The sequence below is a fragment of the Macaca mulatta genome, chromosome 5 (assembly GCF_049350105.2).
Source record: "Macaca mulatta isolate MMU2019108-1 chromosome 5, T2T-MMU8v2.0, whole genome shotgun sequence".
Classification (NCBI taxonomy): Eukaryota; Metazoa; Chordata; class Mammalia; order Primates; family Cercopithecidae; genus Macaca; species Macaca mulatta.
Genome location: NC_133410.1, coordinates 65,786,469 through 65,804,571, shown reverse-complemented (window position 1 = coordinate 65,804,571; position 18,103 = coordinate 65,786,469). Strand labels below are relative to the sequence as shown.

The following is an 18,103-nucleotide window of genomic DNA, read 5'->3' as shown; positions in this document are numbered from 1 at the left end:
TAAAATGTGCATAATCACAACACCCAGGAATAATCACTCCTAAAATTTCAATGTATTCTTCCAGATATGTTTTTATGAATACAGTATATGTATGTGTGCTACTTATAATGAATTAATGGATATAGAGAATGATAATTAATGGTTATTAAAATCACAAAAAGAAGCAATGAGTCATTACTGGTTATTTGTGGAAGAATATAACAACATCATGAAATAGTCTTGACAAAGATTAAAAACTTTTGGATCTAATTTCTGTTATAGCAAATATAAGGGGATGAAGTTAAGTTATTTAAACTATCTCACATTGCTCAAAAGTGTCATACAAAATTAGGAATATAAATATTGCTTACCAATTTCCAAACCAAGACCACCCATTCCACTTAAGAAAACATAGGACTTGGCCATCTTCTGCATTGCTGTGTCTCCAAGAACGTACCTCTGTCGACTACATGGAAAACACAATAAAAGACAAAAAATTATTTCACTAAAATTATAATATCTCTTAAAGTTGTTTGCAAATGAAAAGCCTAGGAACTCAATCCTGCCCACAGACTTGTTCTGAATGATTTGCAGTGTTTAAACATTTCTGAATTAAATGCCAAATATATGACATATTTTAAAAAATCAGATAATTTGGCACCACAATCCATATTCCCTCAAGGCAATAGACAGATGGAGTTGAGTAGGAGTTGCCCTGTTTAGGCAGGAGGATTATGTGCTCCAGATTTGCCACAATCAATTCCTTCCTGTTCCTCTCATTTATTACCTCAGTGGCCACTATAAGCATTTGAGTTTGCCATCTCCACCTTAAAACTTTCACTATCAACAGGATTTCTGAGACCCCCATCTCTACATAAAAATGTGAAAATTAGCAAGGTGTGGTAGCACACACCTGTGGTCCTACCTACTCAGGAGGCTGAGGTGGGAGGATTGCTTGAGCTTAATGGTTTGAGGTTACAATGAGCTATGATAATGCCACTGCACCCAAGCTTGGGCAACAGCAAGATCCTGTCTATATCCAGATATAAAGGATGATCTTATCGTAGCAGCTTCATGTCAGAATTCAGAAGTCAGGGAATGTTGTACCTGGCCAGTAACACTGGTTTTTGCCTAAGGATGGAATTTATAAGTGCCTTCTTAGTATCATCACTTCTTCTATTGTTAGTACCATCTGCAGCTTTTTCAGACTTTTTTGTCACATCCTTGGTTTTGGTTCCTGCCCAGCCACTGAACTGCCACTACCTAGGCAACATACCTAGTCTTAGGTTCTGGACTACAAGCCAATCTGAACCCACTGTCTTCCCTAGTCATTCAATAATCATTTAATGAGTATCTTCTAAGACTTAGACATTGTGTCATAGTCTATGACTTAGAAAAGCTCATGGTCTGACAGAGTTGACACACATGTGAACAAATACTATGTGATAATGTGTTTATTTAATAGCAATAAAAATAAGATGCTTTAGGGCTGAGCAGAAAGGATGAGAAGTAACTCAGGCAAGATATCACAGAGCAGACACAGGAGTGAGTTCTTAAAGGATCATTGGAAGGTATTTTTGAAGCACAAAAGAGCATTACAGGAAAAGACAGTTGAGGTAAAAAGGTATAAACTGCAATTACCTATCTTATCTTTGATAAAAGAAGTAGTCTAGTGATGGCCAGTGTATTCAGAGGAAAAGGTGGTTGGGGCCTTCAATAAATGGTGCTGGGAAAACTAGATTTCCAAATGCAAAAGAATGAAAATGGACCCTTATACCATACAAAATAATCAAATCAAAATGAATCAAAGACTTAAATGTAAGATCTGCAATTACAAAACTCCTAGAAGAAAACAGAAAAGAGGCCTCATAACACTGGTGTTGGCACAGATTTTCTGGATGACACCAAAGGCACACACAACAAAAGCAAAAACTGACAAGTGGGACTACATGAAACTAAAAACCAGTAAAGGAAACAATCAACAAAATGAAAAGGCAACCTACAGAATGAGAGAAAGTATTTGTAAACCATGTATGTGATAAGGGGTTAATAATATCCAAAGGAATGCCTATAACTCAATACCAAAAAACCCCTGAACTGACCCAATTTTTAAAAATAGACATTTTGAATAGATGTTTCTCCAAAAACATGCACATAGCCAACAAGTATATGAAAAGGTGCTCAACACTTGCTAATCATCAAGGAAATACAAGGGAAAACCACACTGAGCGATCACCTCACACCTGTATGGATGACCATTATAAAAGAAAAGAAAACAAAACAAAACATAACAAGTATTGGCAACAATGTGGAGAAACTGGAACTTCTGTGCACTGTTGGAAATGTAGAATGGTGCAGCTGTTATGGAAAACAGTATGAAGCTTCCTCAAAAATTAAAAAATAGAATTACCATATAATCCAGCAATTCCATTTTGGGTATTTATCCAAAAGAATTAGAAACAAGATCTTGAAGAAATATTTGCTACATAAATCTGCTATACGACAATGTACACAGAGTAAACAATATAGCTGACCCTTGAACAACATGGGTTTCAAACGCACAGGTCCATTTATATGCAGATTTTTTTCAATAAATATACTGAAAAATTTTTTGGACATTTGTGACAACTTGAAAAAACTCACAGATGAACTTTGTAGCCTAGAGATATCCAAAAATTAAGAAAAAGTATGTCATGAATGCATGAAATCTATGTACATATTAATCTATTTTATCATTAACTACCATAAAACACACACAAATTATAAAAAGTTAAAATTTATCAAAACTTACACTTACAGACCACAGACGTCGCCATTTGCAGTTAAGAGGAATGTAAACAGATGTAAAGATGCAGTAATCAGTCATAAGTGCATAAAAGTCACTGTAGCACATACTGCACTACTGTAATAATTTTGTAGCTACTTCCAGTTGTTATTGTGATGAGCTTAAGTGATGTATCTGGTTAAAGCGCATGTGACTCTATTCATAATCTTTGCCTGAGCAGTTCCTCTCTCCAGTAAATTGAATATTGCAGGAAAAAGTGATGTCTTGAGGTTCTTGCATATTTTTCCATCATGTTTAATGTGCAATACTGTAAATCTTGAATGACATATATGGGACCCATACAAAGTGCCACCAGTAATGTTGCAAGTGCTCCCAAGAAGCTGAGAAAAGTCATGACATTACAACAAAAAGTTGAATTGCTTGATATGTACTGTAGACTGAGGCCTGCAGCTGTGGTTGCCTGCCATTTCAAGATAAAATGAATCCAGTGGAAGGACCATTGTAAAAAAAAAAAGGAAAGCCATCATTGTAACTACACCAGCAAGTATGAAAACCTTGCACTTTTCGTGAAAGATCTTTTTATCTTGTATTGAAAATGCAGCACTGATATGGGTGCAGAATTGCTGAAACAAAGTCATACTTATAGACTCTAACATGATTTGAGAAGAAGCGAAGTCATTATAAGACCACTTAAAGCAAAAAGAAGGTAAAGGATATAAAGCTGTAGAATTCTTTTTTTCCCATAGGTTACTGGGGTATAGGTGGTATTTGGTTACATAAGTTCTTTAGTGGTGATTTGTGTGATTTTGGTGCACCCATCACCCAAGCAGTAAAGCTGTAGAATTTAATGCTAGCAAAGGATAGTTTGATAATTTTAGAAAGAGGTTTGGCTTAAAAAAAAGTCAGACACAACATGAGAAGCAGTTTCTGCCAACCAAGAGGCAGCAATGAGTTTCTAGACACCATGAAGAAACTCGCTGAAGATAAAGGATATCTACCTGAATAGGTTTTTAATGTAGAAGAAAGTGCTCTATTCCAAAAAAAATTGCCACAAAGGACATTTATTAGTAAGGAAGAGAAGCAAGCACCAGGATTTAACGCAGAAATGAATAGTTAACTCTACTGTTTTGTGCAAATTCATTCAGGTTTATGATCAGGACTGCCCTTACATATAAAGCTCCTAACTCCTTCGCATTGGAGGGAAAAGATAAACACCAGCTGCCAGTCCTCCGGCTACATAACAAGCGGGCCTGGACGAGAACCCCTTTTCTGGATTGGTTCCGTTGATGCTTTGATTCTGAGATCAGGAAGTGTCTTGCCAGTAAGAACTTTTAAAGTTCTTTTGCTATTGGACAATACACCTGGCCACCCAGAACCCCATAAGTTCAACAAGGAAGGTGCTGAAGTGGTCTACTTGCTTCAAAACACAGCATCTCAAATTCAGCTTCTAGATCAGGGCATCATAAAGGACCTTTAAGGCTCATTACACACAGCACTCTATGGAAAGGATTGTCAATGCTATGGAAGAGAACCCCAAGAGAGAGAACATTATTAAAGTCTGGAAGATTATACCATTGAAGATGCTATCGTTGTTACTGACATCAGACAATCAGGCAGAAGGTTCTGATGATTCAAGATTGCATTGATTTCTTTAAAGATATGGACCCTTCTACAACAGGGGCACCAAAAAGAAACTAAAGAAAGTGACAGGAGGATCAGTACTGTATAGAAACATTTTTCCAGAAATGAGAAAGCAAAAAAGTCACACAGTAGTTACATATTTCCATAAAGTTACAGTGTGTGCCTGCCTCTCCTTCCCTACCCTTCTGCCTCCACCTCTTTTGATTCTGCCACCCCAAGACAAAACCAACTCCCTCCCTTCCTCCTCCTCAGCCCTACTCAACATGAAGACAACAAAGATGAAGACCTTTACGATAATCCAGTTCCACCTAATGAACAATAAATGTATTTTCTCTTCCTTATGATTTTAACATTTTATTTTCTCTAGCTTACTTTATTGTAAGAATGCCGTATATATATATACAGTATATAATACATATAATATTTAAAATGTGTGTTATTTACATTATCAGTAAAATTTCCAGTCAATAGTAGGCTATTAGTACTTAAGCTTTGGGGGAGTCAAAAGTCATATGTGGATTTTCGACTGCACAAGAGGTAGGGTGCTGGGGAGTTGGCATTCCTAACTTCTTCATCGTTCAAGTGTCAACTATACTATACTACACACTTAAAAACTTGTTAGTAGGGTAGAGCTCATGTTATGTGTTTTTACTACAATACTAACTTTTTAAAAGGTAAGTTGGAGTTATGTTCAAAATGACTTGGTAAGCTATAGTATTTGGACTTGTACTATGAAACAAAATGGTCAGAACTGTGGCTGTGTGAAAGAGAATGGAGAGAAAAGAGAACTTCTGGAATTTATCTTTATCTTACCCTACCTTCATCAAGTTCACTACTGACATCTATCTCCCCGAGATGTTAAGAGGCTAAGGATCCTCATTTCATGCCTTGTTCCTAAAATATATTAATCATTGTCCAAAGTCCTAGGTCTAATACTAGTCCCCATAAGCAACAGATACAGATTTTAAAAACAAAAAAATACAGCTGAGCACGGTGGCTCATCACAACTGTAGTCCCAGCACACTGGGAAGCCGAGGCGGGCAGATCACGAGGTCAAGAGATTGAGATCATCCTGGCCAACATGGTGAAACCCTGTCTCTACTAAAAAAAAAAAAAAAAAAAAAACCTACAAAAATTAGCTGGGTGTGGTGGTGCATGCCTGTAGTCCCAGCTACTCATGAGGCTGAGGTAGGAGAATCGCTTGAACTCAGGAGGCGGAGGATGCAGTGAACTGAGATCGTGCCACTGCACTCCAGCCTGGATGACAAAGCAAGACTCCATCTCAAAAAAGCAAAAATACAAAACTCCCAAATCTTCAGATTCAGCCACTACAACAACAACAACAACAAAAAAAAAACAACACCAAACTCTCGAACATGTAAGTTAATTTTTAAAATCTAAGAAAATAAGACCTAGTTTTTGTGTGAAAATCTCACGTTTTGGCCTTTGTAATATACACATCTTTGTATTTCTTTTTTTTTTTTTTTGACACGGAGTCTCGCTCTGTTCCACAGGCTGGAGCGCAGTGGTGCCATCTCAGCTCACTGCAAGCTCCGCCTCCCAGGTTCATGCCATTCTCCTGCCTCAGCCTTCCGAGTAGCAGGGATTATAGGCGCCTGCCACCACGCCTGGCTAATTTTTTGTATTTTTAGTAAAGACGGGGTTTCACCGTGTTAGCCAGGATGGTCTCGATCTCCTGACCTCATGATCCACCTGCCTTGGCCTCCCAAAGAGCTGGTATTACAGGCGTGAGCCACCGCACCAGGCCACATCTTTGTATTTCTACTAAGAAAACCTATATGTAGTCAGTAACTCTTTTAGTTTTCCCTAATAATTCACTCTTTTAGTACCCACATAAATTTCCGGCTTTATCATTTATTAATGATTCCTGCCCTCACCATGACAATTCTTAAGGAAGATATTAAAACTCAAATATGCACATTGGTAAACAACTAGATGTTTGCAATACGACATGCACACAAAGTGCACACAACTACACCAAAAGATACTCTCCGTCAAACAAAAGAAAATGGCTTACCTCTAATAATAACAGCTAAACTGCTATATTCTATAACTCTCAGTAAAGCAAACTGCAGCCTACTCACATAGCATTGTAAATGGAAAGTTTAGTCACTGAGCTACTGAAAATTATGTTTATTTATCAGCATTACAGGGTTGGAGGGACATAAAAAAAGTTTCACAAGGATTAAACTAAAAAAATGAATAAAATTAGTCAATACTATCTCAAAGAGGTGCCATTTGTTATATCAAGAAAAACATGACCAAAAGGACATTAAGAATATAATTATAGATTAAGAATCCCAATTTAAGAGTCCACTCTCCCTTTGTGCTTACTATCTTCAGGCCACACTGACCTGCTTGCTGTTTTGCAAGAAGGCAAACTTGCTTTCATTTCAGAGTTTTTACACTATTTCTCCTGCTTAGAATGTTCTTTCTTAAAAATCTTGGAATAGCTGACTTCTTATCACTTAAGCCTCTATTAAAATATTGTATTACAAATATCACACACATCATTCCTGATCACCCTATCAATAAAATGGCTACTCTTATCCTTAGGTCACTGCCTAACTCATTAACCTATCACAGTTTCTTCAAATCACTTACCATTAACTGTTGTCTGCCACTCCTACCAAAAAATGTATGGTCTGTTAAAAACTCACTACTGTAATCCAAATACCTAAAACAGTACCAGGCATTTAATAATAATAGATAACCCTGTGCTAAACACTGTTTTAAGTGCTTTAGACGTACTAATTCAGTTAACCCTTATACAACAACTTAAGGTGACTTCTAAACCATACTTTATAATCAGGAAACCATCTGTAAAATAATTTTCACATGAGCAAGATTGTTAGTCTTTTATCTCTTTTCCCAAGCATATAGTACAAAACAGGATTTGGACTCAACATGCCAGATGGTATGTATTAGCTCCTAATAAAGTGCCCATTATTGACTCTGCATCTTTTTAATTACTTTAAAAAGTATTCAAATTTTATGAAAAAGTATAGTTTAAAAAGTCTCATCAAATTCCATTCAAAACACAACTATTCAATCATACAATACTTTCTTTAATTACTAAAAAAGCATTCCAATTTACTGAAAAAGCAGAGTTTTAAAAGTCCCATCAAATTCTATTCAAATTACAACTCTTCAATCACACAGTATTTCTCCACTGTCTATAAATTACAGAACAGGAAATATTTTAATGAGATTATAATGAAGTAATCATATTCTCTAGATGCTATTGTATGACTAAAGTGAAATATTATTCTTCATGAATTCCTGCACTATCAAGAACTTAAATATGAATTATTGTCCAAAAATGAAAGATTTATTTTGCAGAGGGTGGCAAAATCCTTCTTAGTCCTATCACCTAAACCTAAAACAACTGAGATTTAAATATTATCCGAATGTAGTTAAAAAAAATCACAGAAACCCTAATTTTAACTTGAGAGGAACTCTTTATACATATATATATAGTGTATGTGTATATATGTATAACATACATATATTTTATATATATATATAATTCCGCATAGGCGGAATGGTATCTTCAAAGAGACTACTTGATTATTTGAGAACAATTAATGAGAAAAATAAGTTTCAGTTTCCATGAGATTCTTACCTGTATAATGCATCATCGATCTCCACAGATGCTGTTGACATAATGGGCAAATTTTTATTTGTGCTGGAAAAAAAAAACATGGTTATTAAATATTCACATTTTATAATATAATATTTGATTATTCGTGTGCTCAGATTCAACAGTTACTAAAGGTTTTCACAAACCAAACATACATTTTATTATCTACCACTTTACTTATATTTTTTAAATGGCCTAAAATTATCAGATTGCTTGTTCTCTCCTGTGTAGATTTTAAGATTACAGAGCTCATCATCTTTTATTCTCAGATCTCAGGTGTTGTTTTATCACTGATATAAAAATATATATATATATATATTTTTTTTTTCCCCTTTTTTGAGATGGAGTCTCACTCTATCACCCAGACTGGAGTGCAGTGGCATGATCTCAGCTTACTGCAACATCCACCTCCTAGGTTCAAACAATTCTCGTGCCTCAGTCTCCCAAGTGGCTGGGACTACAAGTGCATACCACCACATCCAATTAATTTTGTAATTTTAGTAGAGATGCAGTTTCACAATGTTGGCCAGGCTGGTCTTGAACTCCTGACCTCAAGAGATCCACCCGCCTTGGCCTGCCAAAGTGCTGGGATTACAGGCATGAGCCACTGTGCCCCGCTGTTTGGTACATATATTCTAATGGATCTGTATTTCAGCAATTGTGTACCATCAACTTTCTCTATATATATACTCTTCCTAGATAAACTCATTCAATCCAATGGATGAATATATATTGATTATATTGAAACTTATTTCTCCATGTGTGATCTTTCCTCTGACCTCCAGATTGTATACAACTGCCAAAACAATAACTATTCTGATGTCTTAACTGGTATCACAAACATAACAAACTCCAAAGAGAATTCAATTACCCCTGCTTAATGTATTCTTCCTGTCTTTCCTAACTCATTTTCTGCTACCATCATTTACTGGGTAGTCCTGAAATCTAGGGATCTTCCTGCTTAAATCATTCCCCAACTTTCTCCATTTGAGACCTGTTAGTTCTACCTTCATAGAAGATCTCAAATCTGATCACTTTTTACTATTTCAATCAGTACAATTTCAAGCCAAACCATCATCATATTTCACCTGAGCTATTTCAAAGACCACCTAGCTAGTCTTCTTACTTCCACCATTGTCCTTCCCGTTTATTCTCCATAAAACAGTCTAAATATCTTAAAATGCAGTCAGAAAATATCCCCCGAATTTGGACTACCCTTCAGTGGATTTCCTTTACTCTTAAAATTCAAACACCTCACCATACTTGAAAGGGCCAATGTGTTCTGTCTCCCAATTACCTCTCCAGTTTCAACTCCCACCACTCTCCTTTTTTGCTTACTATCTTCAAGCCACACCGACCTACTTGCTGTTTCACAAGAAGACAAGCTTGCTCTTATTTCAGAGTTTTTACACTATTTCTTCTGCTTAGAATGTTCTTTCTTAAAATCTCGGAATAGTTGACTTCTTATCAATTAAGCCTCAATTAAAATATTGTGTCACAAATACCACACAGATCATTCCTGATCACCCTATCAATAAAATGGCTACTCTTATCCTTAGGTTGCTGCCTAACTCATTAACCTGTCAGTTTTTTCAAATCACTTACCATTAACTGTTTGTCTGCCACCACCAAAAAATGTATGGTCTGTTATAAAAACTCACTACTGTATTCCAAATAACTAAAACAGTATCAGGCATTTAATAAATAAAACACTGTTTTAAGTGCTTTAGATGTACTAATTCAGTTAACCCTTACAACAACCTTGCCCAAACAGTGGGCAGGCACTATTGCTATCTCCAATGAACAGATGGAAAAAAGAGGCTGAGGCAGGTTAACTTAAAATTTGCCCAAAGTCACAGAGCAGGCAAAGGCACTGCCAGGATCTGAATCCAGGCAGTCTAGCTCTTGACTACCACACATACTGCCTACTGTCTCTAATAGTAGACCTAAAGGAAGCACTTTAAAAATCTGTTACATGGGCCAGGCACGGTGGCTCATGCCTGTAATCCCAGCACTTTGGGAGGCCAAGGCGGGCAGATCACCTGAAGTCAGGAGTTCGAGACCAGCCTGACCAACATGGTGAAACCCTGTCTTTACCAAAAATACAAAAATTAGCCAGGCGTGGTGGCAGGCGCCTGTAATCCCAGCTACTTGGGAGGCTGAGGTGGGACAATGGCTTGAACCCGGGAGGAGAAGGTTGCAGTTAGCCAAGATCCCACCGCTGTACTCCAGCCTGGGTGACAAGAGCAAGACTCTGACTGAAAAAAAAAAAAAAAAACCTGTTAAATGAATAAATTTTAAAAGAAGAAAAACAAATCTAAATATACAAATCTGACAAAGTATACTTATTATAGCAGCATATTATTTATAGCAGTGCTTGTCTCAATTTTTTCACAGCATGGCCTTCAAAAAACATATCTGTAGGAAACACTGGGAAGCAGAGATAATTTCCAGGTACAGGGAACCAGTCTGGAGCATTTGGAGCTGAACCACTGTGAGAGCTGAGATCAATATACTAGCAGAAGTGCAGGCCATTCCTAGTTCTGAGAAGCTCAAATCGTCAAAGGATTCTAAAAACAGTGCGATGGCATCAAATTCAGGTTTGGAATCCAACTTTCTAGTCCTAGCATTGATAAATAAGCTAAAGAATTTGTAAACAAAGATAATTAAAATGTTATCATTTATCACACCAAACACTGACACATATCAAATGATACCAGCTTCTAGTTAATTAAATGGATAGCTATTAAAAAAACTGATTCCAATTACCAAGGCAAATCAGAAGATAGCTGTGTTCTAAGAGATCACCTATCTAATAAAAAACACACACACATACACAATATACTCTGTTTGGGCATTGTAACAAAATATTAAAATAAACAAAATTTGTTTCTTTTCTTTCTTTTGAGACAAGGTCTCTCTCTCTGTCACCCAGACTGGAGTGCAGTGGCACGATCTTGGCTCACTGCAGCCTCGACCTCTCCAGACTCAAGTGATCTTCCCATTTTAGCCTCCCGAGTAGCTGGGACTACAGGCGTGCACCACCACACCCAGCTAATTTTTTTGTATTTCGTAGAGACACAGTTTCGCCATGTTGCCCAGGCTAATCTAGGAACTCCTGAGCTCAAGCGACCCACCCGCTTTGACCTCCCCAAGTGCTGGGATTGCAAGCGTTTGAGTCACTGCACCCAGCCAACAAAATTTTTTATTATCTACTTTCCTATCACCTTATCCCTAGTACACTTTCACTTGCTGCTCTCCTTGCATGGCGGGGGCAATAGCCCTAGTGGGTAAATCTGAATAAAAACGAGAAGAGCTACATTCTAACTAGCTCTGCCGCTTAATGGCATTACTGGCACTATTAAGAAAGTTGTACCTCACTGGAATGTTTCAAGAATATGCAAAAATAATATAATCTATAAGACAATCAAAAACGCTTCGAATAAGGCGCGGGTTATATTACATAATATCCCTCAAGTCTGGCAGTGTCTGCAATGGCAGACAATACCATGAAACTGAAAGCATCCCTTCAGTCTGAAACTGGCGAAAAGGCTACAGGTTTACAAAGTGTCACATCAGCTGAAAATAATACATCCATCACTTCTATCTTTGACATGGTGTATTCTGACAGCGGTGGACAGAATATAACTACCTGCTTTATTAATTATGAGATGATCGAAAGAGGAACTACTAACCAAGAAACTGGTAAAGGCCTGGCACAAATATTTCCCCCCTAATTTTACAGGGGCGGGAAAGCCCTAAAGAATTTCAAAACCAAGTGGGAAATAAGAATGGGTAACTTGTGTATTTTTTTTTCCTGGCTTTTTTTTTTTTTTTCTTCCATAGTCAACAGAGGCCTCAGGGTGTCCAGATTGCTACTGATTCATTCTTACCAAGTTCCTTCTGGTAACAGTTTTCAAAAGAGGATCTCAGTGGAGGTGCACAGTGGCGCTCTTCGCTTTCTTTTTACGGAAAGGAGGAAAGGTGCTTGGCACCAGTCGAGGAAGCTCACGCCAAGTGACCGGGACCAGAACTCGCTCTCGGCCGGAGCCCCTCAAGTCTGGTGACTCGGAGGAAGGAGGATCCCGAATCCCAGCCAGAACTGAGAAAGCGCTCAAAGGTGCGGAAAGGGGACTTTTCCTCAGGAAAGCCGGGAACAGCAGAGGCCCTAGCCCACGTCGCCACACCCACTCCGCGCGCCCCTCTCCTCCCAGGGCCGGCTCTGCTCGGCCCCACGGCCTCTCTGGCGCCCCCAGCCCGCCGGAAAGAAAGAAGCAGAAACCTGGAGCCTGGGTCCCACCCGCGACCCCCTCACTTTCACCCGCCTCGTCCTCTCACCTGCCAGTCCCCCAGGAAGAACAGGATGCCTCTTCCCCCTGAGGGGCGGCCACAGGCTTGGATCCTTCCATTGCCGCCTGAGACACCGCCGCCGGCTACTGGGAGGTAGGAAGGAGGCGGGACCGCGGGGGTCAAGGGGCGGGCGGCGACGTCATCAGAGGGGCGGGCCTCGGGAAGCTAGGAGCCCGGCAGCGCCTTCCCGTCAACCCTAGGGGCGTCCTGGTTTCCGGTTTGGGTGTGGCCGCATGGAGTGCTGTGGTGCAGGTGGCCGAAGGGGGCGTTACTGTTGCGACTGGCATCCGCATTCGGCAGATGTAGATGGAACCAAAGTCCAGAAGTTACGCGTCACCCTTGCTCTACAGCCAAACATGCAGGACTCTAGTAACCCGCGAAATGATGGGATTGCGTTGCAGATCCTTAAAAGAGTCTTATAGTAAGAAGAGGAAACAGCTTTATTTTATAAATAAACTGAAGGCTGCTAATAGCTCCAGATTGTCAGTGAGGGGATTCCACTTAAAGATGTTATACATTTAATAAATAATTTTGGGAGTCCACTACATGTGAGGAACTGCCTCAGATTTAATAGAATCATGTGATTTTTAGTGCCATAGATGACGTTAGATCATCCAGTTTGGTCCCTCAAATTTGTGGGTAAGGGAAAGGAACTTCCGGTCAGTGCTAGTGACTTGGTCAAGGTCATAGAGCTGATAACTGTTAGATTACCAGAACACATGTCTAAGGAGTTCTCATATAATTCTTTTCATTTACTTCGTGTCACCTTTCTTAGAAAGCAACAATGAGTTGGACACAATAACATTAGGATTTGTCTTTCACTCTAACACTGTATATTTGAATAAACATCTGCAGGATTTTTAAAATTAGCATATACTTTGAGTATTATGTAATTTTCAGTGATGTATCATATTTTTAATTAGAAATTTTTCCTCCCTCATGTGGAGATGAGGGTCCAGGCAAAACTGTATTATCCTTTGTGCCCCTCTACTCTCTTCAAAATTGCACATCTTAAAATACTTGGAAGCTTTATGTTGCTCACCTATAGCATTATCTGTGTTCCTCAATCCGGTTGTGAACATTTTCCACATTAGAATTTACTTGATCTGTGTTGTGTTCTTTCAAGGCTCTGCTCTAGCACTAAGTTTATTCCCTGGCTTTTCTCTTTATTCTAAAGTTAATAAGTAAAATATATTTGGCTAGCCCATCCTACAGATACTGTCAGTTTCTTTGTTTCCCTCCCTCTGCTTTCCCTTCCATACAAATTTTCTTCCTATTTGTTGAATGCCTATTAAACATAAAGAACCTAATGACTAAACAATAAGCAGACAATAGAGATAACATTGCTCACCAGTTTTATCAGGTTCATCGTGGGAAGCCAAAAATAGAAAGTAAATGAAAAATTAATTTAAGAAAGTAACTTTTCTATGAAATAGAATGAGTGTTCCAATGAGCTGAACAGAGAACATTGGCTTTATGGGCAGAAAAGGACTGAAGAAAGCAGAAACAGAACAAAAATCAGATTATTTCAACATTTCTTTCTTTGTAAATGTTAAAACAGAGCATACTTCCTTATTATTCCCACTAGGTTCACTAGAATCTCCTGGGTTTTTTTGTTTTTTGTTTTTTTTGTTTTGTTTTGTTTTCGTTTTTTGTTTTTGTTTTTTAAAACTGGCTCAGTTTTTCAAAATCCACTTTAATTACATGGTGCTTAGCACGAGCAACTCCATTCTGGTTTGACCTGATGGAGCCTCGTGTAGAAGGCTAGTCCAAAACAATGGCCTGCCATTACCCACACTTCTTCATATTTTAACATCCGTGAATAGAGGACGAATTTTTAAAAAATAAATACAGAAAATAATGGTGCATCTTAAAATTGAGGGCATGTTAGATTTGATAAAATACGGTGTTAATTATTTCAGGCATGTAACAAGCAACCAGATTTAACAGATTTTAATGTTTTGTCACATATGTAAAATGGGAAAGAAAACTAGGCTATCACAACTTTTTGACAGTGAGGCTTTATGTCATGAGAAAGTAGAATGACATATTGAGGAAACTTAGGGGGAAAATGTATAGGCCAAGGGTTTTTACATTCAGCAAAACTAACTCATATACAAAAGGTACAAACTGTTTTCAACAATTGATATACCAACATTTGATGAGACTAGTGTTTTCATGAGCCCCTCCTGAATAATTAATTGGAGAAAGAGTGTCTGACAATCAGAAGTATTACAGAAACATTGATCTAAGTATTGACTCAGGTTCTTTACAGCAAATCATAATCTGTTATATTTATTAGCTTTTGTGTTTCTTCTAGTTTATTCGTTATTACTAATTCTCCTGAGTTCTGTCACCTCATTTCTGAAGTTTTTCTAATTCAGAATCGAGTTGTTCTTCCATATTTTGCATCATTTCTCTAATGTCATTTAGCTAGTTTCAAAATAATAAACTGTTTTGTAGTGCATCTTTCAGGTATGTTTTTGTTATCTGTGATGATGATGTTATATTCCTTATTCTCTCTTTTCACATAATAACTTTGCATGGGATTTGAACTTTATGCTTTTCTTGTTGCTCATTTTTTTTTTCTTTTAGATGGAGTCTCACTGTGTCACCCAGATTGGAGTGCAGTGGCACGATCTCAGCTCACTGCAAGCTCTGCCTCCCGGATTCATGCTGTTCTCCTGCCTCAGCCTCCCGAGTAGCTGGGACTACAGGTGCCCGCCACCAGGCCTGGCTAATTTTTGTATTTTTAGTAGAGACAGGGTTTCACCGTGTTAGCCAGGATGGTCTTGATCTCCTGACCTCGTGATCTACCCGCCTCGGCCTCCCAAAGTGCTGGGATTACAGGCATGAGTTGTTGCTCATTTTTATGTGAAATTGATGTTCCTGAACTAATATGAGACAGGCTTCTTAGCCCAATAAGTTTATCAGGAACAAAACTGTATTCTAGAAAGTCAGGTGTATTAGTCTCTTTTCACAGTGTTATAAAGAAATACCCGAGACTGGGTAATTTATAAAGGAAAGAGATTTAGTTGACTCACAGTTCCGCATGGCTGGGGAGTCCTCAGGAAACTTAATCATGGCAGAAGGTGAAGGAGAAGCAAGACATATCTTACATGGTGGCAGGAGAGAAATGAGAGTGCAGGAAAAACTGCCACTTTTAAAACCATCAGATCTCAGGAGAACTCCCTCATTATCACAAAAACAGCATGGGGGGACCGCCCCCATGATCTAATCACCTCCCACCAGGTCTCTCCCAGGACACATGGGAATTACAATTTGAGATGAGATTTGGGTGGGGACACAAAGCAAACCATATCATCAGGTTTACTGGCTCATTGCAAGGAGGGAGCCCACATTCCAGAAGAACCATGGGGTGCCTCACCAACAGAGGAAGAGATAGATTTATTGTAGGAATTTGGGGAAGTATGGAGTTTAGAAGGAATTAAAATGAAGTAGTACTTTGATAGACTCAAAAGAAAGCAAGGCTGTTTGTAAAGAAGTCTACGCTACACCTAAACTATTAGTAATGGCAAAAACCACAATTACTCTTGCACCAACCTAATACCAGATGGACCCAGGGTTCTGTTTTTTGGAAAGTGCAAAGTTCTGCCTCTCAGAAGTAGAAGCTATTTCTCTGTGTCAATATGACTTTAGATATTCTAGCCAAGAGTGAGATATTTCAACCTTAATAATAGGATTTACACAGTAGAGTTTTTGACAATCTTTTGATATTGTCATAAATTCTCTATGATTTTAGAGAAAAGGGCATTGTGGGAGTAAAAAATCAGTAGTTCCTCTAAGGGTATGTATGTATGTGTATGTGTGACATTTTGAAACATCTTCCAGAGAGAAATATTATTTTCTGTTAATTTCACAGCTGGCTTTATTTATGCCTGTTATCCCATACCTGATGAATGGCAAAGCAGATTTTTACTTTCTTATTCTATGCTTATTTGATTTCTCTCAGGTTTGGGGAAAACTTTTCTAATTTCAGGGAATTCCCTTTTCTGTTGCTTTTATGTAATGTTCAACAATATTATGGTTTTATTTCTTTTTAAAATTAATGCATACATAATAAGCATATGTTTATAGGGTATTTTGATATTTGCGTACAATGTATAATGATAAAATCAGGGTAATGGGGATATCCATCACCTCAAACATTGTTCATTTCTTTGTGTCAGGAACATTTCACATCTTTCCTTCTAGCTATTTTGAAATACACGATAAATTATTGTTAACTATAGTCACCCTCTAGTGCTATCGAACACTACAAATTGTTACCTCTATCTAATTGTGTTTTTGTGCCCATTACCCAACCATTTTCATCCTCCTTACCCTCAACCTTCCCAGCCTGTAGTAACCATCATTCTACTCTCTACTGCCATGAGATCCACTTTTTTAGTTCTCACTTATAAGTGAGAATATGCGCTATTTGTCTTTCTATGCCTGGCATTTCACTTAACAATGACCTCCAGTTCCATCTATGTTGCTTCACACTACATGATTTCGTGTTTTTGTATAGATGACACATTTTTAAAATCCATTCATCTGTTGATGGATACTTATATTCATTCCATATCTTGGCTATTGTGAACAGTACTATAATAAACATGGCCATGCAGATACCTTTTAAATTTATTGAATTCCATTTTTGTATGTATACTCAGGAATGGGATTGTTGGATCATGTGGTAGATCTATTTTTAGATTTTTGAGAAACTTCCATATTGGTTTTCATAGTTTCTGTACTAATTTACGTTCCCACCAGCAATGCACTAGTGTTCTCCTTTTGCCACATCCTCACCAGCATCTGTTATTTTCTGTCCTTTTGGTAATAGTAATCTTAACTGAGGTGAGATGATATCTTATTGTGGTTTTGATTTGCATTTCCCTGGTGATTGGTGATGTTGAGCATTTTTTCATATGTCTGTTGGCCATGTATATGCCTTCTTTTGATAAATACCTATTTAGATCGTTTGCCCATTTTAAAATTGGATTATTTGAGGCTTCTTGCTATTGAGTTGTTTGAGTTACTTATATAAGCTGATTATTAATCTCTTGTATGAGTAGTTTTCAAATATTTTCTTCCATTCAATGCATTGTCTCTTCACTGTATTGATTGTTTACTTTACTATGCAGAAGAATTTTAGCTTGATGTAATTCCATTTGTCAATTTTTGTTTTGGTTGCTTGTACTTTTGAGGTCTTACCCCAAAATTTTTTGCCCAGACCAATGTCCTAAAGTATGTCCTTAATGTTTTCTACTAGGCGTGTCATAGGTTCAGGTCTTATATGTAAGACTTTAATGCATTTTGATTTGATTTTTGCCTATGATGAGATATAGCAATCTAATTTCATTTTTTGGCATATGGATATTCAGTTTTTCCCAGCACCATTTATTGAAAAGACTGTCCTTTCCCCATTGAATGTTCTTAACACCTTTGTTGAAAATAAGTTGAACTTTACTGAATTTGTTTATCAGCTTTAAGAGTATTTTGATGAAGCTTTTAGGACTTTTTAAAAAGTGTAATATCATGTTGTCTGCAAATAGGTACAATTTCACTTTCTCCTTTACAATTTGAATGCCTTTTGTTTCTCTCTTCTGTTTCATTGCTCTACGTGTATGTTTTTACACCAGTACCATGATCCTCTGTAGTATATTTTGAAGTATACTGTG

General features: G+C 37.7%; 1 protein-coding gene across 1 annotated transcript in view; it reads right to left on the bottom strand.

The window, feature by feature from the left end:
* UBA6 (ubiquitin like modifier activating enzyme 6) overlaps positions 1 to 12,525 on the bottom strand; it is a 74,022-nt gene extending 61,497 nt beyond the window's left edge. Inside the window, exons 1-3 of the mRNA XM_015138616.3 lie at positions 12,408 to 12,525; positions 8,052 to 8,114; positions 351 to 445 (exon numbers count right to left, since the gene is read on the bottom strand). Coding sequence (XP_014994102.1) covers positions 351 to 445; positions 8,052 to 8,114; positions 12,408 to 12,478 — 229 coding nt within the window. The 5' untranslated portion in view covers positions 12,479 to 12,525. The remainder of the gene's footprint in view (positions 1 to 350; positions 446 to 8,051; positions 8,115 to 12,407) is intronic.
* Between the last annotated feature and the right edge of the window lie 5,578 nt (positions 12,526 to 18,103).